Here is a 23,414-nt window from a genome sequence, read left to right as displayed (position 1 = left end):
CCTCCTGCAGCCTGTGACTGTAAGTACCCTGCAGCAGCTTGCGAAACTCCCTTGACCTTGATAGTGGTTGAGGCTTTGGGGAAGGGGACTTGATTTGTGTTCTGTGTCATTGCTAAAACTGTGTAACAATAAGATTTTACGTTGTGTCCGTTATAGTACTTTCTGAATAGACTTAGTTTGTGTTCGAGTTTAAGATTTTATTATAATTTCTTCTGTTTGATGATTTTGACCTGGGTTTTGCAATAAACCTTGATTTGCTGATAATTGGAGTCGTTTAAATTCTTCAATCTCTCACCAGCGATCTCTGACCAAGTCATTGTTAAGATATTCCTCACCTTAATTCCGGGTTCGAGAATCTAGGGTCATCTTGAACGATTCACTCAGGACAGGCTGCTGGTTAGGTAATAAACAGCAGTGTCCTATTCTCTCTCTTGGGAAAGCTACTTCAGCGAAGTAGGAACCGGGTGGGTATTGCACCACCGGCAAGAGAGAGAATCACCTGGGCATTGGTGGGGGTCTGGATATCTGTGTGATATAAGCCTCAGGCTTCCGGTTAGGGATAAATGGCAGGCTTGATTCAGTGCTCTCTTCCGTGGAGGTGTCCCAGTGCGGCATCCCCTGGCCTCTGAAGTTTCAGTGCCAGCTGGAGAGAGACACACACAGATACTCAAACCCCAGATATCGGCCCAGTAGTGGAGTAGCAGAGATGGCACCCTCTACAAAGGCTACCGTGCTGCCCAAAGGGGCTCCTTTCTTTAGGAGTTCCGAGAGGGGTGCTGCCTTGCTGGCTAAACCGTCAATATGGTTTCGGCAGTAGCCAACTAGTCCTAAAAACGACCGGAGGGCTGAAACATTCTGGGGAAGGGACAATTTGGCAATCGAGTCAATCCTTTTATGCTCGATCTCGCGTTTACCATGTGTGATAATTGTACCCAAATATATCACCTTGTTTTCCAAAATCTGGGCCTTTTTAGGGTTTACTTTGCAACCAATTTTCTGTAGGAGTTCCAGGAGTTCGGCCAGAAGCTCGATGTGCTCTGCCTTGGTGTCTGTCTGCAGTAATAGGTCGTCCACATACTGGACCAGACATTCGGGGCGAGAAAGTTTTGACACACCATTTGCCACCTGTCGGTGGAAAATGGAGAGGGAGTTGTGGAATCCTTGTGGAAGGCATGTCCACGTGTACTGATTTTTAAAAGTGAAGGCAAATTTGCATTGGCACGCTTTTGCCAATGGAATGGACCAGAATCCATTACTGATGTCCAAAACAGTAAAGTATTGTGAGTTGAGTCCCTGTTTGAGCATAGTCTCGGGACTTGTGGCTACCGTGGGGGCTGCTGCGGGGGTGACTTTGTTGAGCTCCCGGTTATCGATGGTCAGTCACCATGATCCATCGGACTTTCTCACTGGCCAAATCGGGGCATTATTAGTGGAGGCTACTGATCTGAGTACGCCCTGCTCTAATAAGCTGTCGATAACTTTGGAGATTTCTCCCTCTGCCGCTTGGGGAAATCTGTATTGCTTTTGGGGTCTAGGGTCAGGTCCTGTGATTTGAACGGAACAAGTCACCCGGCCACAGTCGTGTTTGTGGGTCGCGAATGCTGTCCTGTGTTTCTGCAGAACTGCCCTAACCTGCTTGTCGGTGTTAATTGTGCTTGGGTCAAACCAGAATTCGCCGACTGCGCTAATCTTGTTGGCGTATTCACCTATTGTGAGCGTTGCGGGGGCTCTTGCGGATTTTGCCATTTTCCAGACACATTGGTTGACTGGATCAAAGGACAGGTTGTGGGAATTCATAAAATCGATGCCCAAAATGTGTTCTGCTGTGTGGGGCAGGCCGACTAAAACTATGGGGTGCTTTGTGGTGGTGTTGCCGATTTGAATGGGTACAGGGGCTGTGATGTGTCCCTGTTGTGAGTGGGCTGTAAAGCCGCTGAGGGTGATGGTGGCTGTAGTGGGCCACGTGTCTTTCTGGAATATGGAGGAGGAATTAATTGTGGTGCGGGACCCTCCTGTGTCCCAGAGAAATTCGATGGGCTGTCCCCGCATCTTTGCTGCAACTACTGGTCGGCCGGACCTACCCCAAAGGGTATCGCAGACCCAACTGGGGGAGCCCGAACACCGTCAAGAGTCTGTTCCGTTCAGGTCCGTCTACTCTGAACGGGTACTAACACTGTGTATTGGCTTTGTCCTGTTCTTATTTAGAGTGCTCTCTGTGGCTTTTATGGGGCATTGCATTCTCTTGCAAAGTGTCCTAATTGTCCACAGTTGTAACACTCCTGTGGTTTCTGTGGGGGGCTGTTCCTACCTTAAGTGCGCCAGACAAGACTGGTGTGCCCGCTTGGCATCATCCACCTCTCCATCTTTTGCTGCTAACGTCCTCCTTAATTCTAGGTTCTCTTTCTCTATCTCGCTCACATCGACCTTACTCATTCGATGTACTCCTTCTATCTCTTTACGGAGCGTCCTAACGACCTCCTCTATGCCTCGCAATTGTGCCAAAACACGATTGCCATCGGCTTGCGAGCTTTTCCTAAACTCGTCTTGTGAATCTCGCTCAGGTTCTCCCACCAAGTATGTCCTATACTCCCGGGACCTGTTTCCTCATTTTCACAGAATTCGCTCCAAAGGGACCATCCTTTCCCTTTGAGGTACTTTCTGATTTCCTCTTCCCAAACGGGACACTGTCCTACTCTACTGCTGGTCGTTGCGACCACAAATTCTTCGGGGTTCATGAGGCGTTGCATTGCCTGCATTGCCAACTTTCCTCTCTGAATAATTCTCTTAAAATTTGGAACAAGGGGTATTAAGGCGGTGCTGTAATTACGGGTACGGCTTTCGCTATTTTCCGGAATACAAACTCACGACAGTTTTGTCGCAACAAAAGTCTATCAGTATTACTTTATCGCCCTGTTAGTTACGCATGCATTAACACACTTCCGAATTATGAGGATTGATCAGAACTGCTTGAACACTTGTGGTTTTTCTGTTCCCAATTGGATTTCTAATTCAAAATTTTGGGTTCTCCCGGAGTGGTTAAGCCATTTCTAGATCGGGTCCCGTCAGGAAATCGCCAGTAATATGTTGCTAACTTTTGGTTGGCTCTTAAATCTTAATTTGCTCTGTTTGTTTAACTTTTGCTCTAGAGTCGCCAGGTATCTTTATGATACCGCCACGAGGTTCAAGTTCAAGTGATGATCAATAACTCAACACACCAATTAGTAAGATTCAAATCAAAGCACATTTATTATACACAGTAAATCACTACTCATGCATAAACACTACTTTCTTGGCTATTCCTATCACTAAAAGGCCTATACTTAGCTTCGGACTGCCCACCAGGTCAGGGGAACAAATGGCCTTTCGTTCAGGTCCTGAGTCTGCAGGATTCAAAAGCTGGTATGGACTGGTAGCTAGGAGCGCCTATCTCGTAGCGAGCGTTGACTTGAAACTTACTTGGTTGGAGGCAGCGAGGCAGGTCACTGTCATGGGTTGGTTCAAGTTGCTGAGTGACACTGCCAAAAAAGGACGATTTGAACTTGGGGGCTTTACTTTATAGTCCCCAGGGGCTTCCCGCCCTTCGGGGCGGACACCGTACCTGGTTCCAAGTGATTGGACTACTTTCCGAACACTTGGATCGATTTCTCCAATCCTGGAGTCGTTCCCTGATCGTTGGGCGGTCCCTAATTGTCCGTTGGCCTTCCTTTGTCTTGGCTCCTGCTGGCGCCGAGGAGTCTGGCTTGGCTTTATTCACCTCAACTGTTGCCATTGTACCCTGGAATCGCTCATTACTATGCAGATGGCTGCTGTATTACTATGCAGATGGCTGCTGGTTTCAGTGCTGTCTGGTTCCTTACAAGTTTCAATACACATGATTTCTGTACTTGCTAGTCTTGGCTAAATTTCCCTTCAGCCTTTGTGGTTCTCCATTTTAAGTCTGGAAGTGGCCAACTCGGGTGGCTACAAGACGAAGACCTTAAACAGGCTCAAAGCAATGACCAGGACCTGAAACAAATTCAGGGAGGGGCATGCCCCACCTCCTTTGAGAAATGGCGGGATACATTCACCACACAGGACCGGCTAGTCCTCAGAGATGGTCTGTACTTTGTCCCGACTAGGGACAGCAACCAAATTATTTGTCAAAACCACAATGTCCACGGCCATCAGGGGGCAGGTGAGTGTATGAAGCACTTATGCTGGTGGCCAAATCTAGAATAGGAAAGTAAGATATTACGCTGATAACTGTATCATCTGCGCACAAAAAATCCTGACAAATATGCTCACAAAGGGTAACTGAGACATACCCTCCCTGTGGAAGGCCCTTAGACTAATCTACAGATTGACTATATAGGTCCTCTACCACCTGGCACGGGAGGTTATAAATACATCCAGGCCATGGTGGACACTTTTACTAACTATGTGGAAGCCTTTCCGACTCATACTAACACGGCCAAGATCACAGCTGACATCCTAGTGCAGCAAATCTTCACGAGGTGAGGTTTCCGCAGCAGCATCAACTCAGACCAGGGCCCTCATTTCACCACATCACCTGAGAAGGGATTTACGGACCGCATGCTCCCCCTAACCCTCACCCCGTACCCCAGGATCCGGACCCCCACCCTGTGCCACCGGATCTGGACCAAGGTTTCCTTATTTCATCCCTAACTCCAAGAGCCCTAGGTGTGAAATCCGGCCTGAGGATACTCTGACAAACCAGAACACCAACAAACCCTACCTTCTCCAGGGCACCTGGCACAGGGAATCCCGAATGCCCTTGGTACAGCGCTCCACACAAGAGCCAAGAGAACAGCGGATACCTGGTAGCCACAGCCCGGCCCAAATAGGTTCCCACCTCAGAAGAGGTATCAGGACATTTCTGTCCAAGTGTAAGTAACCCTTTTCCGCTCACTCCATACATTCCGAATATACTGTCCAAATATTCGGTGTCATAACCCTCCCATAAACAGCTCATTTGGTTGTGAGATGAAGAACATATTTATCCAGACATGTAACATTTTATCTTTTAAGTCCCAAAAGGGGAAGCAAAGATCTACACAGGTTTCATGAGTATTACAAAACCTTAATTGGCCTTCTGTTCTCAACAGGTACAGCATGCCAGATAGCATGTGATTTTTCTTGTGCTTCTTAACATTAAAAACGGCATACCAGATAGTAGGCGATGATTCTACCCGTAGTTCTTCCCGTAAAAACGACTGTATACCAGATAGTATGTGATTCTTCTCATGATTCTTCCCGTGATTCACGCAATGTCCAGCTGCATGAACTCCAAAGGAAAGCGCAAACCACTTTTTTTTTTTTTTTTTTAAATCATAGAATTTACAGTGCAGAAGGAGGCCATTCGGCCCATCGAGTCTGCCCAGCTCTTGGAAAGAGCACCCTACCCAAGGTCAACACCTCCACCCTATCCCCATAACCCAGTAACCCCACCCAACACTAAGGGCAATTTTGGACACTAAGGGCAACTTATCATGGCCAATCCACCTAACTTGCACATCTTTGGGCTGTGGGAGGAAACCGGAGCACCCGACAGAAACCCACGCACACACGGGGAGGATGTGCAGACTCCGCACAGACAGTGACCCAAGCCGGAATCGAACCTGGGACCCTGGAGCTGTGAAGCAATTGTGCTATCCACAATGCTACTGTGCTGCCCTTCGTGGAAAATTTCAGCATGGCACCACTAGTCTGACACCCTGGCAGTGCCCCAGCCAGCTGGCAGTGCTACCTAGGAACCTTGGCAGTGTCAGGCTGCACCCAGCTGGCATTCGTGTGCCAGGCTGGCAGTGCTAAGGTGCCCAGGTATCATCATCCAATCCCTGGGAGACCCCACAAGTGCCGCTCCGTCTGGGTATGGAAACCAGTACTGAATGACATTCGCCCAATGTCTCTGAGGTCTCCCTCATTTAAACACGGAGTTCTGAACAACTCCTGCTGATGACACTATATTCAAAATGTATTTTATTCGCTTTGCTTGTTTTAAAAATAGGGGAGGGGGGGGGGGTTATAAAGCATTCTATTGGGAGAGGAAGGGTAATGGACATCGGGTATTGTTGAATAATAACAGATGCTCCCTTGATCTCTCCTCCTGAATGAATTACATATTTCTGTGCAACTCCTTGTCCCGGAATGGGAACAGCAACTCTGGACTACAGATGCCACACTAAAAGAAGACCAGAAGATTGGCCTACGATACCCCAGCTATATGTAGTTCATGCCGGACAGCACGGTTGGGCAGTGGGTTAGCCCTGCTGCCTCATGGTGCCGAGGTCCCAGGTTCGATCCCGGCTCTGGGCCACTGTCAGTGTGGAGTTTGCACATTCTCCCCATGTTTGTGTGGGTTTCGCCCCCACAACCCAAAGATGTGCAGGGTAGGTGGATTCATGCCACCGAATAAATGGAGCTGAGCATGAGGATGGTATTTTATGGGTACGCCCCAATAAGAGTGTCATCTATGGGTGTAACAACCAGAGTGTGGTGTACAGGAAGGATAATGGTAGCTGCAACAACTGTTCCCAATGAATAACCCTCACTAGTGATTGGTAGTCATACACTAACCATGGGTGAATAATAATAATAATCTTTACTGTCACAAGTAGGCTTATATCAACACTACATGAAGCCACTGTGAAAAGTCCCTCGTTGCCACATTCCGGCACCTGTTCGGGTACACACAGAGAGAATTCAGAATGTCCAAATTACCTAGCACGTCTTTCGGGACTTGTGGGAGGAAACCGGAGCACCCGGAAGAAACCCACGCAGACACGGGGAGAACGTGCAGACTCCGCAGAGACAGTGATCCAAGTCGGGAATCGAAGCTGGGACCCTGGTGCTGCGAAGCTACAGTGCTACCCACTGTGCTACCATACATGGAGCTAGCCTGTCTAGCATATGGCCCAGAAAAGGGGCTGGAATTGGGACAGAGGTGCCCATTTAAAGTCATACAGAACGAGTACATTTATAACAAAATGAAAAATAGGTTAAGGCCAACAGCTAGCACGCCCCTCCCTACTTGTCCTGAAACCACCCCAGGGCCCCAAAAAAGGTTAATACTAAACACATACAGGGAAGGTACTACTCGATAACACCCACTACAAATTGGTACTAGTAGTGGTTGACCCAGCCGGAACACAACTTCCAGACTGGTGTCCCACCCTACCTAGGAAATTGTACCTCCATTTTACCCAAAGGCAACTGAGCCGAAAAACTAGGACCAACGAGGGAACAGAGACGCCCAGATCAAAGGGGCGCAAGGGGAGGGAAATCCTGAATGATTTGGCAACCACATACAGGACAGGGGTATCCACCATTAACACACTTGATTTGGTATTTTGATAACAAGCTCAGGGTCCTAACCCGTAAAGTTAAACAGACCCTGGACAGCTTAAATAAAATGCTTGGCAGGATGCAGAGAAAGATTTGGCCAGGAACATGGTCAGCAGCCTTATGGTTGCTGTACTAGGACATATTAGGGGCTGCATGGTAGCTAGCACTATGGCTTCACAGCACCAGGGTCCCAAGTTCGATTCCCACTTGGGATACTGTCTGTGCAGAGTCTGCACATTCTCCCCGTGTCTGCGTGGGTTTCCTCTGGGTGCTCCGGTTTCCTCCCACAGTCCAAAGATGTGCAGGGTAGGTGGATTGGCCATGATAAATTGCCCTTAGTGTCCAAAATTGCCCTTAGTGTTGGGTGGGGTTACTGGGTTATGGGGATAGGGTGGAGGTGTTGACCTTGGTAGGGTGCTCTTTCCAAGAGCCAGTGCAGACTCGATGGGCCGAATGGCCTCCTTTTGCACTGTAATTTCTATGATTCTATGATAAAGCTTTTCTCAAAAATTTGCTGATTACCCAATCTGGATTTGCACCACCTAATCCTGGGAGGGGGCTTCATTACGACACCCTGGGCTAGTGCGCAGTCAATTCCAGCCACACAGGCTGCGGAGTCCCATCATAAGTGAATGAACCAATAAGTTGTACGTTTTCCTGCGATCATTGATCCTCGGCTACTTCAATGACACACAGGTATAGATTTGTAAGTAAAACATTATCAGAGAAAAGATAAACATGTAATGGAAATAACAGAACAATGGTATACTAATCTGACTATACCCCATACCCAGTCCCAACCCCCCCCCCCCCCCCCCCCCACACACACACACACACACACACACACACGACATGCACACTGTGGAGGGAGTTCAAAATAACAGGGATTAAAAGGACTGTAGTGAATTTTTGCTGCTGTGGCAGTAGTCTTGAAATCATCAGTTGGGTTGGATTGTTAAGAATCTGACTTCAATTAACCTCGCGGGCTGCAGGAATTCCTCCCGAGAGTCACCTTCACTTGTACAGGCCTCCACCAGATTGACCCTCAATCTCACGGAGCTAGAATTCTCTACCTGAGAGTTTAAGAGAGGGGTTTTCCGCCAACTCTGCCTCTGGATCGCGTGTCTGCTCTTTGTGCAGGGATTCCGGCTGTGGTATAGATAGATAGAGAGAGAGAGAGAGAGAGAGAGGGATCTGGATTTCAGGACACTTTTTGGATTGTCAGGAGAGGTATCAGCCTGGGCTTTTCCCAGCTTTTCTCAGAGGTTCAACTTACAGACGTCTGGCTGGAAAGAATGCTTGCAGCATTTAAATCAGGAGTTAAACCTTCACAGAATTGAGAGTGTGTCCAGACCTGCTCACACCAGCCAAGATATCAGAAGGAAGAAGTTCCAGCCTTCTGGGAGATATTTTATAGACTTCTGCTCAACTCCTGCTCAGAATGAAACTGAAAGCAAAAATGGAACACCTCTTCTGCTCCGGAATCTTCTGAAAGGCAATACCAATCTCAATCAAAACAGAAAATGTCCCGGAATTGCAGAAGGAGGGAATGGCTTTTTGCAAGTCTATCAAAATAACACCACCAGCTAGGCCACAGAGCGCAAGATTCCAGGTGGCCCACGATTGGGCCTCAACTCCATAAACTAAATTTTACGGGTCTGGTAAATGGGGTCAAGTCGGACTTGAAGAAGTTGGTCCAGTCAGTGAAGATGAATATCCTCCCACAGCTTCTATTTCAGTGTCTCCAAGATTTTCTTCCCAAATCTTTCTTTGTGAAAGTCAATAAAATGATTTATCTTCTTTTATTAGGTGGGCAAGACCCCGCAGATTCACAAGGTGTTTTTGCAGAGGAAACGGCAATCGGGGGCCTAGCATTTCCCAATCTGTTATTTTATTACAGAGTGGCAAATATTGAGAAGGTGCAGGGGTGGTTTATTGGTACGGAGTCCATGTGGGGGCAAATGGAGAGAAGTTGCCTGTAGAGGCACTAGTTTGAGGGCCTTGGTTACGGCTCCTCTTCCAGTTCCCCTGCAAAATGGAATTCAAATCCAGTGATTGTGGCCACTCTGAGAATATGGAGATAGTTTAGGCAACATTTCAAGCTAGGTGCCATGTCACTGTTAGCCCCATTCTGAGTAACCATCACTTTGTTCCGGCAGTCTTGGACATGGAGGGATGAGGGGTTGGAACGGTTCGGGGACATATTTATAGAAGGGATGTTCGCTGGTTTTCAGGAGTGGTTGAGCAAGATGATGATGATAATAATAATAATAATAATAATAATCATCGCTTATTGTCACAAGTAGGCTTCAATGAAGTTACTGTGAAAAGCCCCTAGTCGCCACATTCCGGCACCTGTTCGGGGAGGCCGGTACGGGAATTGAACCCGCACTGCTGGCATTGTTCTGCGTTACAAGCCAGCTGTTTAGTCCACTGTGCGCTGTTTAGGTATTATCAGGTGCGTAACTCTTTGCGTAAGAAAATTCCTTCCTTCCCATTGGCACCCTCGCCTTCATTGATGGCTAGGATTCTTTCGATGGTTGAGCTTCCGCTATTGTGAAAGGAAAATTATTGGATAGATATAGCCGGCTTTTGCTGATGGAACAAGGTTCATTGGATGATGTTAAAGTAAGTGGGAGATGGAGCAGGGTCAAGGTTTTGACGGGGGGCTGCAGAGTGAAGCCAACTCCACCTCATGTGCTAGGTTCAGCTTGATTCAGCTCAAGGTGGTGCATAGGGCACATCTGACCAGGGCACGGATTGGTTTTTTTTCTGGAGGTAGGGGATAGATGTGAGCATTGTTCATGGGGTCTGGCAAATCACATGCATATGCTCTGGTCTTGCCCTAAACTTGTGAGCTTTTGGGTCCCCTTCTTCAGCACCATGTCAGGAATTCTTGGGACTGAGGTCGAGACTTTTCTTTGGTTGGCTATCTTTGGGGTCTCGGACTCGCCGGAGGGACGAAGGCGGATGCTCTGGTCTTCACCTCACTGACAGCCTGAAAGTGAGTTCTGCTTGGGTGGAGGACTCCGGTTCCGCCCAGTGCTTCAGCGTAGTTAAGTACCTTATGGAGTTCTTGCACTTAGAAAAAGTCAAGTATAACATGAGGGGTTCGAAGGGTTCTATTTGGGGTTTCATTTCCTATTTCAGGGAGCTGATCACCAACAGAGGTTGAGGGGGGCGATTTCGAAATTTGTTTTGAGTTTTGTCTTAGTTGTTTACCCTTTCTGGGTGAGGGGGGTTGGCTGAGTCTAGAATTGTAATTGTACTTGTTGTGTAATATGGTTTTTACGATGTTACATTGAAATTTCTTTCAAAAAAGAACATGTGCATATTTCTGAAGTTCAAACTTCAAAATACGATTTCCTTGGATTCTAATATGTGGAATGCAACAAAACATGCTTTGTGATTTGCCAACTTTAATTTGCTAGATATAACACTTAATGGATAAAAACCACAGGTTTAACTTCAACCGTAATTAGCAATTTCAGAAGGAAGGAAAATTATTTACAATTGTAGTCTGATTTGTACAAAGTCTTTCCAGCTTGCACCTAAATTGTCTGCTCATTGTTTTTTTTGGCATTCGAGTCAAGCGGTTAGCTGGAAGTGGCAATTATATTTGAATGGATAACCTATAAACCATTGACCCAATGTAATTTTGAGATGAATAGTTGGCTATTGCGTTTTGTTTCAGAATAGTTTGAAAAGGTATTGAATTACATATTTGGTCTGAAGTTGCTTGTTAACTTGTTAACTGAAAGATTCCTGCCATAGGATTGCTGTCCGATGAGGAGGTCAAGTAGGTTGTACCTATACTCTCTACAGTTTAGAAGAATGAAAGGTGATCTCATTGAAACTCATGATTCTGAGGGGACGTGACAGGATAGATGCTGAGATAATGTTCCCATGGCTTAAAAGTATAGAACTGGAGAGCATCGTCTGAGATGAGGAAGAATTTCTTCACTCAGTTCTAAATCTTCAAAATTGTGTACCCCATAGGGCTGTGGATGCTAGTTTATTGTGTATATTTGAGGTTGAAATCGATACAGATAAGAGGATCAGGTGGGAAAAGTGGAATGAGTTCAAATAATCTTGCTGAATGCCTGAATGGATTCAAGGGCTTTATGGCCTATTCCTCCTATTTCTTAAAGCTTGGCATGCCTAAGTTTTGATCTCAGCTAGAAAGAATAGCGTTGCCTCTCTTAGGCAATCCCTTGGAGTCGAGGATGACTTACTGTCACACTAAAAATAAGTTCTCAGGTGACCATGTCCTCCAAATTTTTTAATTAATTTATGGGATGTGGGCGCTGCTGGCTCAGCCAGCATTTATTGCCCACCCCTAGTTGCTCTTTAGAAGGTGGCGGTGAGCTACCTTCTTGAACTATTGCAGTCACAGAGGTGTAGTAACAATCACAGTGCTGTTATGGAGGGAATGCCAGGATTTTGACCCAGCAACAGTAAAGGAACGGCAATACATTTCCAAGGTGATGAGTAATGTGGAGGGGAACCGCCAGGTTGTGGAGTTTTTAGGTACCTGCTGCTCTTGTCCTTCTAGATGGTAGTGGCCGTGGGTTTGGAAGCTGCTGTCTAAGGAACCTTGATGAGTTCCTGCAGTCCCCCTTGTAGATGTTACACATGACTGCCACTGTTCAACCATGGTGGAGGGATTGAATGTTTGTGGAAGGGGTAGCAATCAAGCGGGCAGCTTTGGCCCGAGTAGAATTTACGGTGCAGGAGGCCATTGGGTCGGCACCCTTGGATAGAGCACCCTATTTAAGCCCATGCCTCCACCCTATCCCCGTAACCCAACCTAATGTTGTATGCAGGGTGCATTAGGACCCTGCAGATTCCACTCAACCAATGTGCTTCAGCAAGTTACTGGCAAATAACTATGAACCCGAGTCAGTTCAACGAACGCAACTTTATTTCAGACAATTTTAAGATAGAAAAGCGCATTTTAATTCGAAGAATTCTTAATCCAACAATCTAACTTAGCTGCCTGTTTCACTAGAATACGGATACTTCCCAGATCTTGAATCTTGTGGATTCGCTGGTTCCGATTGCTGGATTCCCGCAGCCTGTTACTGTTGATCTCTCTCTGCCTCTGGTCTTTGGTCTCGGTCTCTCTCTCTGTGTAGAAGGCAAGCTGCTCGTGTCTTCACCATGTCCAGCCATGCCTCAGGATGGGCGGAGGGGGGGGAAAACCTTACCTTGCCCTGTTCGAACTGTGGGTATTATACCTTTCTAGCTACCTTCCAGAACTGTCCGCTGGTTTCGGCCAATCGGAGCACTAACTTGATTAGTTTTGCCACGTCAAAAACTTTAACGAGTTTCGATGGTCATTCTTTGTTTGCTAGTATCCTGGTGCCTGCATGTCTCGTATTTGGTCCGAATATGCATTTGCTCTTTTGTTCTCATTGATTTTGTCTGATGCAGTATCTAATGAGGGTCTGATTATTTCCTAACTGTATTCGGGTGAGTTCCTGACTCTTATGCTTCATTAAGTTATTTTCATGTCTGCGAATAAGTCTTATGCATTCCTGACTTCTACTGTTTTATCAAGTCGCTACAGGGGCTATTGGGTGTAGGACTGATTCCTACACCCATGTGTCTCATGTCTCCAGTATTAGAGAGTTCCCAGCATGCTGTGGTATATTGGCCAACTTTCTGTTGGTCTGTTTCATGTAATTCTTATAGGGCTGCTACACTAACCTTTTTGGACACTAAGGGGCAATTTAGCATGGCCAATCCACCTAACCTGTGGGAGCTTTGGGCTGTGGGAGGAAACCAGAGCACCTGGAGGAAACCTACGCAGTCACAGGGAAAATACTGCAATCTCCACACAGACAGTCACCCGAGGCTGGAATTGAACTCGGGTCTCTGGAGCTATGAGGCAGCAGTGCTAACCACTGTGACACCGTGCACCCCAGGGAGTATTGTTGAATGTTTCATAGAATTTACAGTGCAGAAGGAGGCCGTTCGGCCCATCGAGTCTGCACCGGCTCTTGGAAAGAGCAACCTACCCAAGGTCCACACCTCCACCCTATCCCCATAACCCAGCAACCCCACCCAACACTATGGGCAATTTTGGACACTAAGGGCAATTTAGCATGGCCAATCCACCTAGCCTGCACATCTTTGGACTGTGGGAGGAAACCGGAGCACCCGGAGAAAACCCACGCACACACGGGGAGGATGTGCAGACTCCGCACAGACAGTGACCCAAGCCGGAATCGAACCTGGGACCCTGGAGCTGTGAAGCAATTGTGCTATCCACAATGCTACCGTGCTGCCCTTTGTTGTTGTTGGAGCTGCAATCATCCAAGCAAGTGGATGATTCCACTATATTCGGACTTGTACCTTGTAGATGGTGGACAGTGGTGAGCTACTCTTTGCAGGATTCCTAGTCTTTGACATGCTCTGGTAACTATAGTATTTGTATAGAGTGTCCAGGTCAGTTTCTGGCCATTGGTAACCCCCAGGATGTTGATAAAGGGGAATTTAGTTACAGTAATTCCATTGAATGTCATGGGGTAATGGTTAGATCCTGCCTTGTTGGAAATGGTCATTGCCTGGCAGTTGCTTGGCATGAACGTATGATGGAAGGAAGGTCCAGTTGATGATGGTTGGGCCTAAGACACTACCTTGAGGAACACCTGCAGTAATACCCTGGAGCTGAGATGATTGACCTCCAACCACAAAACCATCTTCCTTTGTGCCAGGTATGACTCCAACCATCAAAGGGTTTCCCCCGATTCCCAGTGAATGCTCTGTTGCTGTCACAGGTAGGGCAGATGGTTGTTAGTGGGCCAGTTGGGTGGTTGGCATGTACTCCTTTCACTGACGACGTTTGGCTTCAGCTTCCTCTCGGCGATAAAACTGGAGGTGCTCAGGCTTCTTCCTGGATGTTTTTCCTCCACTTCAGAAGATCCTGGGCCAGGGATTCCCAGGTGTCGGTGAGGTTGCACTTTTTTTGAGGAGGCATTGTGGGAGTCTTGAAGCGTTTCCTCTGCCATCTTGGGGCTCGCTTGCCATGTCAAAGCTCCAGTAGAGCACTTGCTTCATGAGTCCCGTGTCAGGCATGTGGGTGATGTGGTCTACTCAGTGGAGCAGATAGAATGCAGTCAATGCTTTAACGCTGAGGGTGGTGCCTATCTTGCAAACGGATTTGCAGGAAATAAGGCCACGCTGGTGGTACTTCTCCAGGGTTTTGAGGTACCTGCAGTACATAGTCACATCTCTGAGCCATATCGGAGGGCGGGTATCACTACTTTTTTGTAGACTGTGAGCTTGGTTTCGGGCTGAAGGTCTCATTCTCCAAACGCACACATCCACAGGCAACCGAAGGCTATGCTGGCACACAGAAAGCAGTGCTGAACCTTGTCAGCCATGTCTGCCCTTGTTGACAGCCTACTCCCAAGGAATGGAAAATGATCCATGTTGCCCGAGGCACAGGCGCAAGCATCGTCTGCATAATGATCTCCTTTGATCTCATCTGCAGGTGACAAGAGGTTCAACGGGTTCCCATTTGTTCTGCTAATTTGTAGTTCAGAGAGCTTGCTAAAGGAAAGATTCAGCATTGCAGAAAGGGAAGATAGAGAAGAGCGTTGGTGCAACAACACAGCTTTGTTGATCCTAATCTGAACATAAATTGGGTCTGTGCTGGATCTGATAGTCAGAATCACTGCTTGAATGTTATCGTGGAGCAGGTGGTGGATGTTGACAAACATTTGGGGCAGCCCAAAAGGAGGACGCTGCATATTCCCTTGCAAGTGACAGTACCAAAGGCAGCCATGAGCTCGGGTTGGTGCTGTTCCCTGCATTTCTCTTGTAGTTGCCCTGCAGTGAAGATCATGTCCATTGTGCCCCTTAGTGGGCGGATCCACATTGTGACTCTGAGAGGAGCTCTTCATCCACAGTGAGAAGGTGATTAAGGAAGACACTTGCGATGCCCTTTCCCCTTGGCTAACAGGGAAACTCATCTGTAGTTACTGAAGTCGGACTGGTCACCTTTCTTGAAGACGGTCACAATTACAGCATCTGACATTACCTGACATGCTCTCCTTCCAGATAAGAGAAATGTGCCAATAGTGCTTTTATGCCATGTTTCAGTGCTCTTGATACCTTGTTCTTCAGTCATCAGATGTTTTTTTCTGCCTTGTGCTGGGTTGGGGTTGAACTGAGATGGTGCCGGGCAGCGTGCTGCAGGATGGCATCAAGGACATTTGCGTTGAAGACAGTCTCTGTTAAGGTCTTCGAAATGCGCCTTCTAGCTGCTGCTTACTGCCTCTTTGGTGATAGCATGAAGTTGAACAGAAATGTTGCACAAAATAGTTTAGCTTTTCTTAATCTGGAGAAAATTATGTCAAACTTAATTTCGAAGAACCATCAAAAGAAGGTTTTTTTAAATTCAAACTTTCCTGAAGTTTACCCTTTGCAACCCGTGCTGTAGAAGGTGACTACTGGCCTGCAGGCGGTTAACTGCAATTTGGATCCAACAGCATCAGACACTTGGCTTAAATAAGTAAGGAGATTGCTTTGATCTTCATTAGATCTGTCACAAATGTTTCAGTCATACTGAACAGGGTATACAATTGTATCATATACTTACCTTTATCCCAATAAACTAAGCATTCAATAATTTCCAGCACTGTCACCTAGCTTTTGTCCAAGAAAGGTAATGTTTCCTATGGCGGGGAGCGCAGAAAGAAAAAGGAAAAGCCCAATGCCAATTTAGAAAAAAAAATATCTGGAATATTTTCTTTTCCTAAATTGATCAAACTAATCTACAAGATCACAGCGACAACTTAGCATTAAAGCTCCCTTTCATACACTAGGATTTCCATCCCACCCAGGAACTAGTCCATGGTTAACTTTTTACGGTCATACAGAGAATCTGCAGGCCGAATCAAAGTCTTCTACAAGAAAACTGTGTTGTTTTATTTTGCACTAAAATGAGCCTAGCACTGAGACCTCATTTATTTTGTTGCCGATTAATTCTCAGAACGGGTCATGAATCATAAAGATCATGAATTAAAACATGAAGATCTTTTTCTTTCTCAACGGACTTTAGTTTAGCACTTGCAATATACAAGTATACTTAGTATCGGACCTGCCCTAGGGCAGGACGGTGGCGCAGTGGTTAGCATTGCTGCCTCACAGCGCCGTGGTCCCAGGTTCGATCCCGGCTCTGGGTCACTGTCCGTGTGGAGTTTGCACATTCTCCCTGTGTTTGCGTGGGTTTCGCCTCCCCAACCCAAAGATGTGCAGGGTAGGTGGATTGGTCACGCTAAATTGCCCCTTAATTGGAAAAAATGAATTGGGTACTCTAAATTTATTTTGAAAAAGTATTGGACCTGTCCTGCATGTTACATTTATCTATGTTAAATGTCACAGTCCAAGTGCAGGCCCATTCCCCTATCACATCAACATCTGCTGCAGTAGTTTATTTTTATTCTTGAGCTTAAACAAGAATTGTTGTATCATCCGCAAACCGTTCCCCAGGTCATTAGTGAAAACCATAAAAACAAAACAGCCATCACACTGATACCTGCAAGACACCACAGGAAGATCTTGTAGAAAATTTGTGTGGCCCTAAATCAAAATCATTCTGAAAGTACAAATAAACAATATCTACTGGATGACTTTTACCCATCAATATATTTTTTCCAGAGGTCATGTTAGTTATTTTAGTAACTAATTTTTTACCCAGGCAATCCTACACATTTCTTGTGATTTCTTCCAGCACCTTATCTATGACAGACGTTAAAGCAATGGATCTAATTTCTTACTTCTGTCTCACTTCCCCTTTCAAAAGTTGGTACAATGTATCAGTACACGGAAGAAGGGACAGAGTCGACACTTTTAAAGCCGCTGCATAAATTCAAGCAATTTATTTCTTTCTTGTTCTACGTCAGGCTCTCAATGACTAGTCAGTTTATTTTATTTTCAAAGTATATAAATTACTCAAAATCGGATTCTCCTTAATATAGTTGAACTGTAATGAGGAAAAGTGGTGTTGTGATGGAGAAAGCCAAAAAAAGTTCCACTTTATATATTTAATTCTGAGTCAATCTCATTCTCATGTATAGTTATTCTTGGCATCTCAGATTATCTTACCAACATGCTGTAATAATATATTTTAAAAAGTTAATGAAATGAGGTAATAGTCCAAAACAGGAATGGCGACAAAAGTGCAAAATTCTTATTTTAAAACAGACTAGCTATAATTTTGACATATGGCAAATAAAGAATGATACACTTTAAAAAAAGCAAAAGTTCAGAATATCTCGTTCACGGACCGATTAGCACACTTAATTAGCACTTTGAAAGACAATGGAGATACTAATCAAGGTGTTAAATTGTAGGATGTTGGGCGAAAACCAATTCATGACAAAACTGCGCCAGCAAATTTAATGACTGAAGCAAAGAAAAGTATGTAGGCAAGCCTATAACATGAAGTCAAGCAAAGACCAAGTGGGAACACCAAATGGAACTTTTGAATTGGTTTCTGGCAACTAAATGGCAACTAAACTAAAAACTCATCGGTCACATACAGATAAAAGTGATACTAAACATCAATTGTAGCAATTGTATAAATATAAATCTAGGATAATGGTCCTTTTGTTCAGCTTAATTGCCAATTTTATTTAGTCAACAGATTAAAGCTGAATTGCTTATAATTACAATTAAACACTGCTAGAACCCAAAGCACTTACCTTCATGTACAGTCACTCCACAATTGTCACACTGGACAATTTCATCTGCATCTTCACTGTTATCTCCCAGACATACACAGCATATCTGCACTAAGTCCATTTTCTGAGAACTGAAGTTAAGTTCTCTCTCTGTTAAAAATGAGTCCTAAAAATTTAAAGTAAAAAAATTGAGCTATTTGACAAATAATTTCAAACAGTGAATACATAATGGAGCCACTGAATTTTGAATTTACTGTATTATTTCATTACACAAATATCTGGAATGAGCAGGTTGCCTTATGAAGAAAGGTTGGACAGGCTCAGCCTATACACGCTGGACTTTAGAAGACTAAGAGGCAACCTGATTGATACATACAAGATCCTGAGGGGTCTTGATGGTTGGATGTGGAAAGTTTGTTTCCTCCTTGAGAGAGAATCTAAAACTGGGGGCCACTGTTTAAAAATAGGGGGTCGCCCATTGATAGAACTAAGTTTTGATACTCGAGGGATTTGTTGAAAGCCTACAATCAAGAATCATGTTTTACTGGAGGCGGCTTCGTGCAAGGGCACCTGTTTGGGAGCGTTGGTAACTGCGCCTCTGCCGTTCCCGCTGGCACGGTTTGGGGCCAGTGGAGGCGGCATGTGGGAGCATCGGTCTGGGCCCCAATCTGTGATAATCACCAGTTTGCCCCGGTGAGTATAGACGGGGGGTTCCGAGTTATGCCATTTGCCGTTCTAATTGTTTCAAAATACCGAAATACAGGCGAGAAAAGCCGATTTGGAATCGAAAAATACCCATCTTTCCTCAGATTATCTTGAGCTTCAGTGCGGAGTAAAAGACCTCCTTACTCAAAACAGGCAACTTAGGGAAACGTTACCGATTACATCCCCAACCATGGACGATGGAACTTCTGGTTCCACGACTCCAATCCCAAATCCAAGTCCCGCGCCAGTGATTGCACCACCGCCTCTGTTGGTCGAGTCAGGTGTCCAAGCCCATTTCCGTGGCACAAAAAACCGTCCCCATAAAAAATAAGCTGACTGTGACCAACAGATCGCCCGCGGTAGCTTCATTATGCTCCGAATTTAAATTCACTACAAGAGGGCAGTCCAGGCACAGGCTGCTGGAGGGGGTCCCAGAAACTGAGTCTGATGCAGAGTCCGACAGCGACTCCAATGGAGAGAGTAGTGCAGCACACTCCCAGCCCAAAGACTGGCCCCGTTGAGACGACGACGGGTTAAAACTGAATCCACAAAAACAGGTGAAGATGGGATCCAAACTACCCGATCTAAATATAACCAGTCCAACACTGGTTTCATGAGCCTGCAGAACTGAAAAAAATTGATAGATGGTCCAAGGAACTACCCCACCCCAAGAAAGGGGGAACAGCAGCATAGCAACAGCTTGAGAGGTTACAGGGTATTTACAGCCTCCACCCCATGGACGGTGTCCAGGTTCTGTCTGTAATGGTCCCTAGATGCGAAAGTAAAAGGCTTGCTGGGGATGTTTAAACGGCTCTGGGTCAGGACCAACAGCAGCTACAGCTTGCGTGGACTGTAATTAAACAGTGGCTGTTAAAATACAACCTGACAAAAACCGACAAAAATAACATCCTGCATTCAAAAGAGTACAGAGGAATTAGTTGAATTTGAAGACAGATTTAGGTCAGTATGGAAAGAGCATTCTGGAATGGACTGAAAGAAGGGGAAGAGTCTTGGGATGCAGGCACTTTAGGACCATTGAAGTCTGCCTTAGTTGCCGGTTTAAAACCTGAATTGTCCAGTGCGTTAAAAATGCTTCTTCTTAATTGGGATCGAGTAGAGATTACACACGCTGCATTAATAGACCGATGCAATCAGCTCGACAGAGACATGAGGGCGAAAATCCGAGCTCTCCAGACCGGCATGAAACCCAGGGACTTACAGTTTCATACAGATTCCAATGCCTCAGCTAACTCAAACTCTAAACGAGAGCCAAAGCGAAAGGGAAAATGTCACAATTGTGGGAAAGAGGGGCACTGGGCTAAATCATGCCGTTCAAGATCTCAGGGGCGACAGAGACATAACTCGACATACGAAGAGTATCACCGAGATAATCACCCATTTAATACAGATCTGAGAATTTCTTTCGCTCTGGGGTCATGAGTCTTTGGAACTCTACCTTAAAAGGTAGTAGAAGCAGAGTCTTTAAATATTTTTAAGGCAGAATTAGATAGATTCTTGATAAGTAAGTGGGAGGCGAAAGGTGGAATTGAAGTTACAATCAGATCAACCATGATCTTACTGAATGGCGAAGCAGACTCCAAATTTGTATGTTCGTATATAGAATTTTCAAACGAGTCTGTAGAATAAGGACAGATCTCAGAGACAGATCTTCATACAAGTTTTGCATCACAGATATATGATGATTCCGCATTAAAAATTGACAAAGGAGCAATCATAATTCCTGTAGCTAATCTACAAATGGATCTGCTGCTCACCTGCTTGAAAGCAGAATTCCATATTTTGTTGCGATCTTGTTCGAGGCCGTTAACATTTAAACATAAAAATTCCAATAGCCACCAATTAAACAACAGAACCATGCCACACGATTTCAAGGTTTCTTAACAAAAACAAACTATCGTATACAAGAGAAATTAAACAAAGTACTAATACCGTAAAACAATAGCTTTTAAAGACTTATGCTCTAAACTCAATTCTACATTCTATTCACTCCCCATTCCAAGATTCCTTCATCTTACAAAATCTTTTAAGGTTCATTCGCATTTCCTGGGATCAACTCACAAGGTATATCATGGCTCTCCAGAATTCATTTTGATTTCTCTTCAGTGTTTCACCTATTTGCCAAGGTACAAGATTTTATGGCGTCTTTCCATTAGCTTTTGGCTAAGCAACCTTCCAATTTCATGACTCTGGATTCCATGGGACGGACCTCTCTGCAACTCCCATGCAACAGCTTAAATCATCAGAAAGCACCCTCGGTTTCAAACTGACACTTATGGTTTCAAACTGCAACCAGATGATTACTTCCAAAACTCCGACTACAAGGTTGACTGCCTTTTATTGAGTGTATTACAGTAGATTTCTTTGCAAAGCAAATTTTCTAGTCCTTTATCCCCTTCCCAATTTTGGTTGTATTAAATCCCAGCTCCCAATCGCAGGTTGCATCAAGTATGACAGATCTAGCATTTAATCTAGTTCAGGTGTAGGTCTGCCTTTATCTCTCAACTTCCAAGCAGCAACAATTTACACAAGACCCGAATGTGTTTTGACCAAACATCAACCAGTCTTGCCTGCTGGTTATGCCCTAACTGAATTCATAGAAATATACTCGAAACAAAGCATCTCACTGAGCTCCACCCATCTCCATAGCAATGTGGCACACAAGGCCTGTTTCCAGGTAGAATTGCAAATTAACTAGCTTTTAATTTCAAATTTTTACACAAATGCAATTCTGCAAAATCATACTAATAACGTATCCTTTACTGGAAAACTGAAAGCATTGACTCCAGTTCTTTAGCTAAGTAAGCTCACCTGCCATTTATGATCCTTACCCAGTAAACACAAGTTACCTTTTTGAATGTAATTATCTTAATTCTGTATGGTAGTCTCTAGATGTTTACCAGGAATTTTTTCCACTGAACTTACATTTAAAATTCAAGTTTCTAAAACTAAAACGCTACAACTCTACAACATCGGCACTATGACTTTAGGCAATTACGTAACAATATATACACAAAGGCACGAAAGATTGTCTTCATTTTGTCCTTTATCTCAGGGCAAGGAAGAAATACATTCCCCAGTAGCTTACAGTTTCCTCCACCATTCTGGAAATCTTTAAGGCTTAAAACTAAAATACTGCTAAGTGTCTGAAAGTAAAAATAGATAAAATTTATTCAGCACATTGTTACATTACAGTGACTACATTTCAAAAGTATTCCACTGCCTGTAAAGCAGGCAATGCTTGGGGAGAGCCCAAAGTCGTAAAAGGCATTACATAGATGCAAACTCTTTCTTCCATCTTGGATTGGATTTGTTTATTGTCACGTGTACCAAGGTACAATGAAAAGTATTTTTCTGCAAGCAGCTCATGAAAATAAAAAAGAAAATACATTATAGGGCAACACAAGATACACAATGTAAATACATAGACACCGGCATCTTTCTAATATAATCCAAATTAATTTTCTAACCATAAAAGCTTTAGGTTTATCCCGCTTGAGCAAGTTTCTTAGTGGACCTGGTGTACTTTTATTATCCCCATGGGGGAATCATAAAAAACAAAATAACCAAATCTACTAAATGAGCCATAAGTGAGAAACTACAACAAGATTTGTAACTTTTACTTTAACTCGAAGCAGAATCTACGTAAATTAAACATGAATTAACAGGCAAACTATGGTTGGTACAAACTATAAATTACACAAATGCAATCTCTCAAATGTTTCAACTTGGCCTTCAGAATGTACAATTTTGCTTCTCTCATTCAATGGGTTTGGTCAAGTCACCTGCAAAGGTAGCTCCACTCCATCCGAGTTTCCCGGAGACAGTGGTCACCCAAATGACACACTCCTGCAGAACCACCTTACCTGGGCTCACGATAATCTTGATGGCACAGATTTGTCAGTTACTCCTTTTATTAAATAACCTTATTAAACAATCTGGTTGGCTCTGGCAAAACTGAAGGACAGCAATAGAATTGTCCAATTCTAACTCTGTTGTCACTCGCTTGTCCTTCTTAAACTGTAACTGCTCTCCTTTCTTCTTTATAGCAATTGATTTTTTTCTGTCTTGTGCCTGGTCACACAGCCCTTTTGTATCTTAACATCTTTCCTTTGGTACTGCTTCCAGGAAAGTGCCACCAAGTCACATGGACCAGCATTTCCTATTACCCAAGAATAGATCTCAATACAATTGACGCAATCTTAAAAGTACATTTTAAACACTCTGTAAAAAAAAAAAAAAAAACAGATTTTCACAAAATTGGGCCAAGCGGTGGCATAATGATATTGTCACTGGACGAGTAATCCAGAGACCCAGAGTACTGCTCTGGGATCTCTGGTTCAAATCCCACCACTGCAGATGGTGAAATTTGAATTCAATAAAAATCTGGAATTAAAAGTAAAATGATGACTATGAAACCATTGTCGATTGTCATAAAAATCCATCTGGTTCACTAATGTCCTTTGGGTAAGGAAATCTGACATCCTTACCCGGTCTGGCCTACATGTGACTCCAGTACTTTAACCCAGTCACTTTATTGGAGCTAAGAAACAGAATAAATCTTGTTGAATGGAAAACAGAACTATACACAGAAGTAAAACCATAAAACCATTTTCAGTCTTGAACTAGTACTTTTTAATTGATGGAATC

The 23,414-nt window shown here is 44.6% G+C and overlaps 1 protein-coding gene across 3 annotated transcripts in view; it reads right to left on the bottom strand.

Annotated features, from left to right (window-relative positions):
* The window catches only part of phf14 (PHD finger protein 14), a 362,139-nt gene that overhangs the window by 293,117 nt on the left and 45,608 nt on the right, over positions 1 to 23,414 (bottom strand). For all 3 annotated transcript variants that reach the window (XM_072509115.1, XM_072509117.1, XM_072509116.1), the window contains exon 4: positions 18,063 to 18,207. In XM_072509115.1, the coding sequence (XP_072365216.1) occupies positions 18,063 to 18,207 (145 nt within the window). The remainder of the gene's footprint in view (positions 1 to 18,062; positions 18,208 to 23,414) is intronic.

This window comes from Scyliorhinus torazame, chromosome 6 (assembly GCF_047496885.1).
Source record: "Scyliorhinus torazame isolate Kashiwa2021f chromosome 6, sScyTor2.1, whole genome shotgun sequence".
Lineage (NCBI taxonomy): Eukaryota > Metazoa > Chordata > Chondrichthyes > Carcharhiniformes > Scyliorhinidae > Scyliorhinus > Scyliorhinus torazame.
This window is presented reverse-complemented; position numbering and strand designations above follow the sequence as displayed.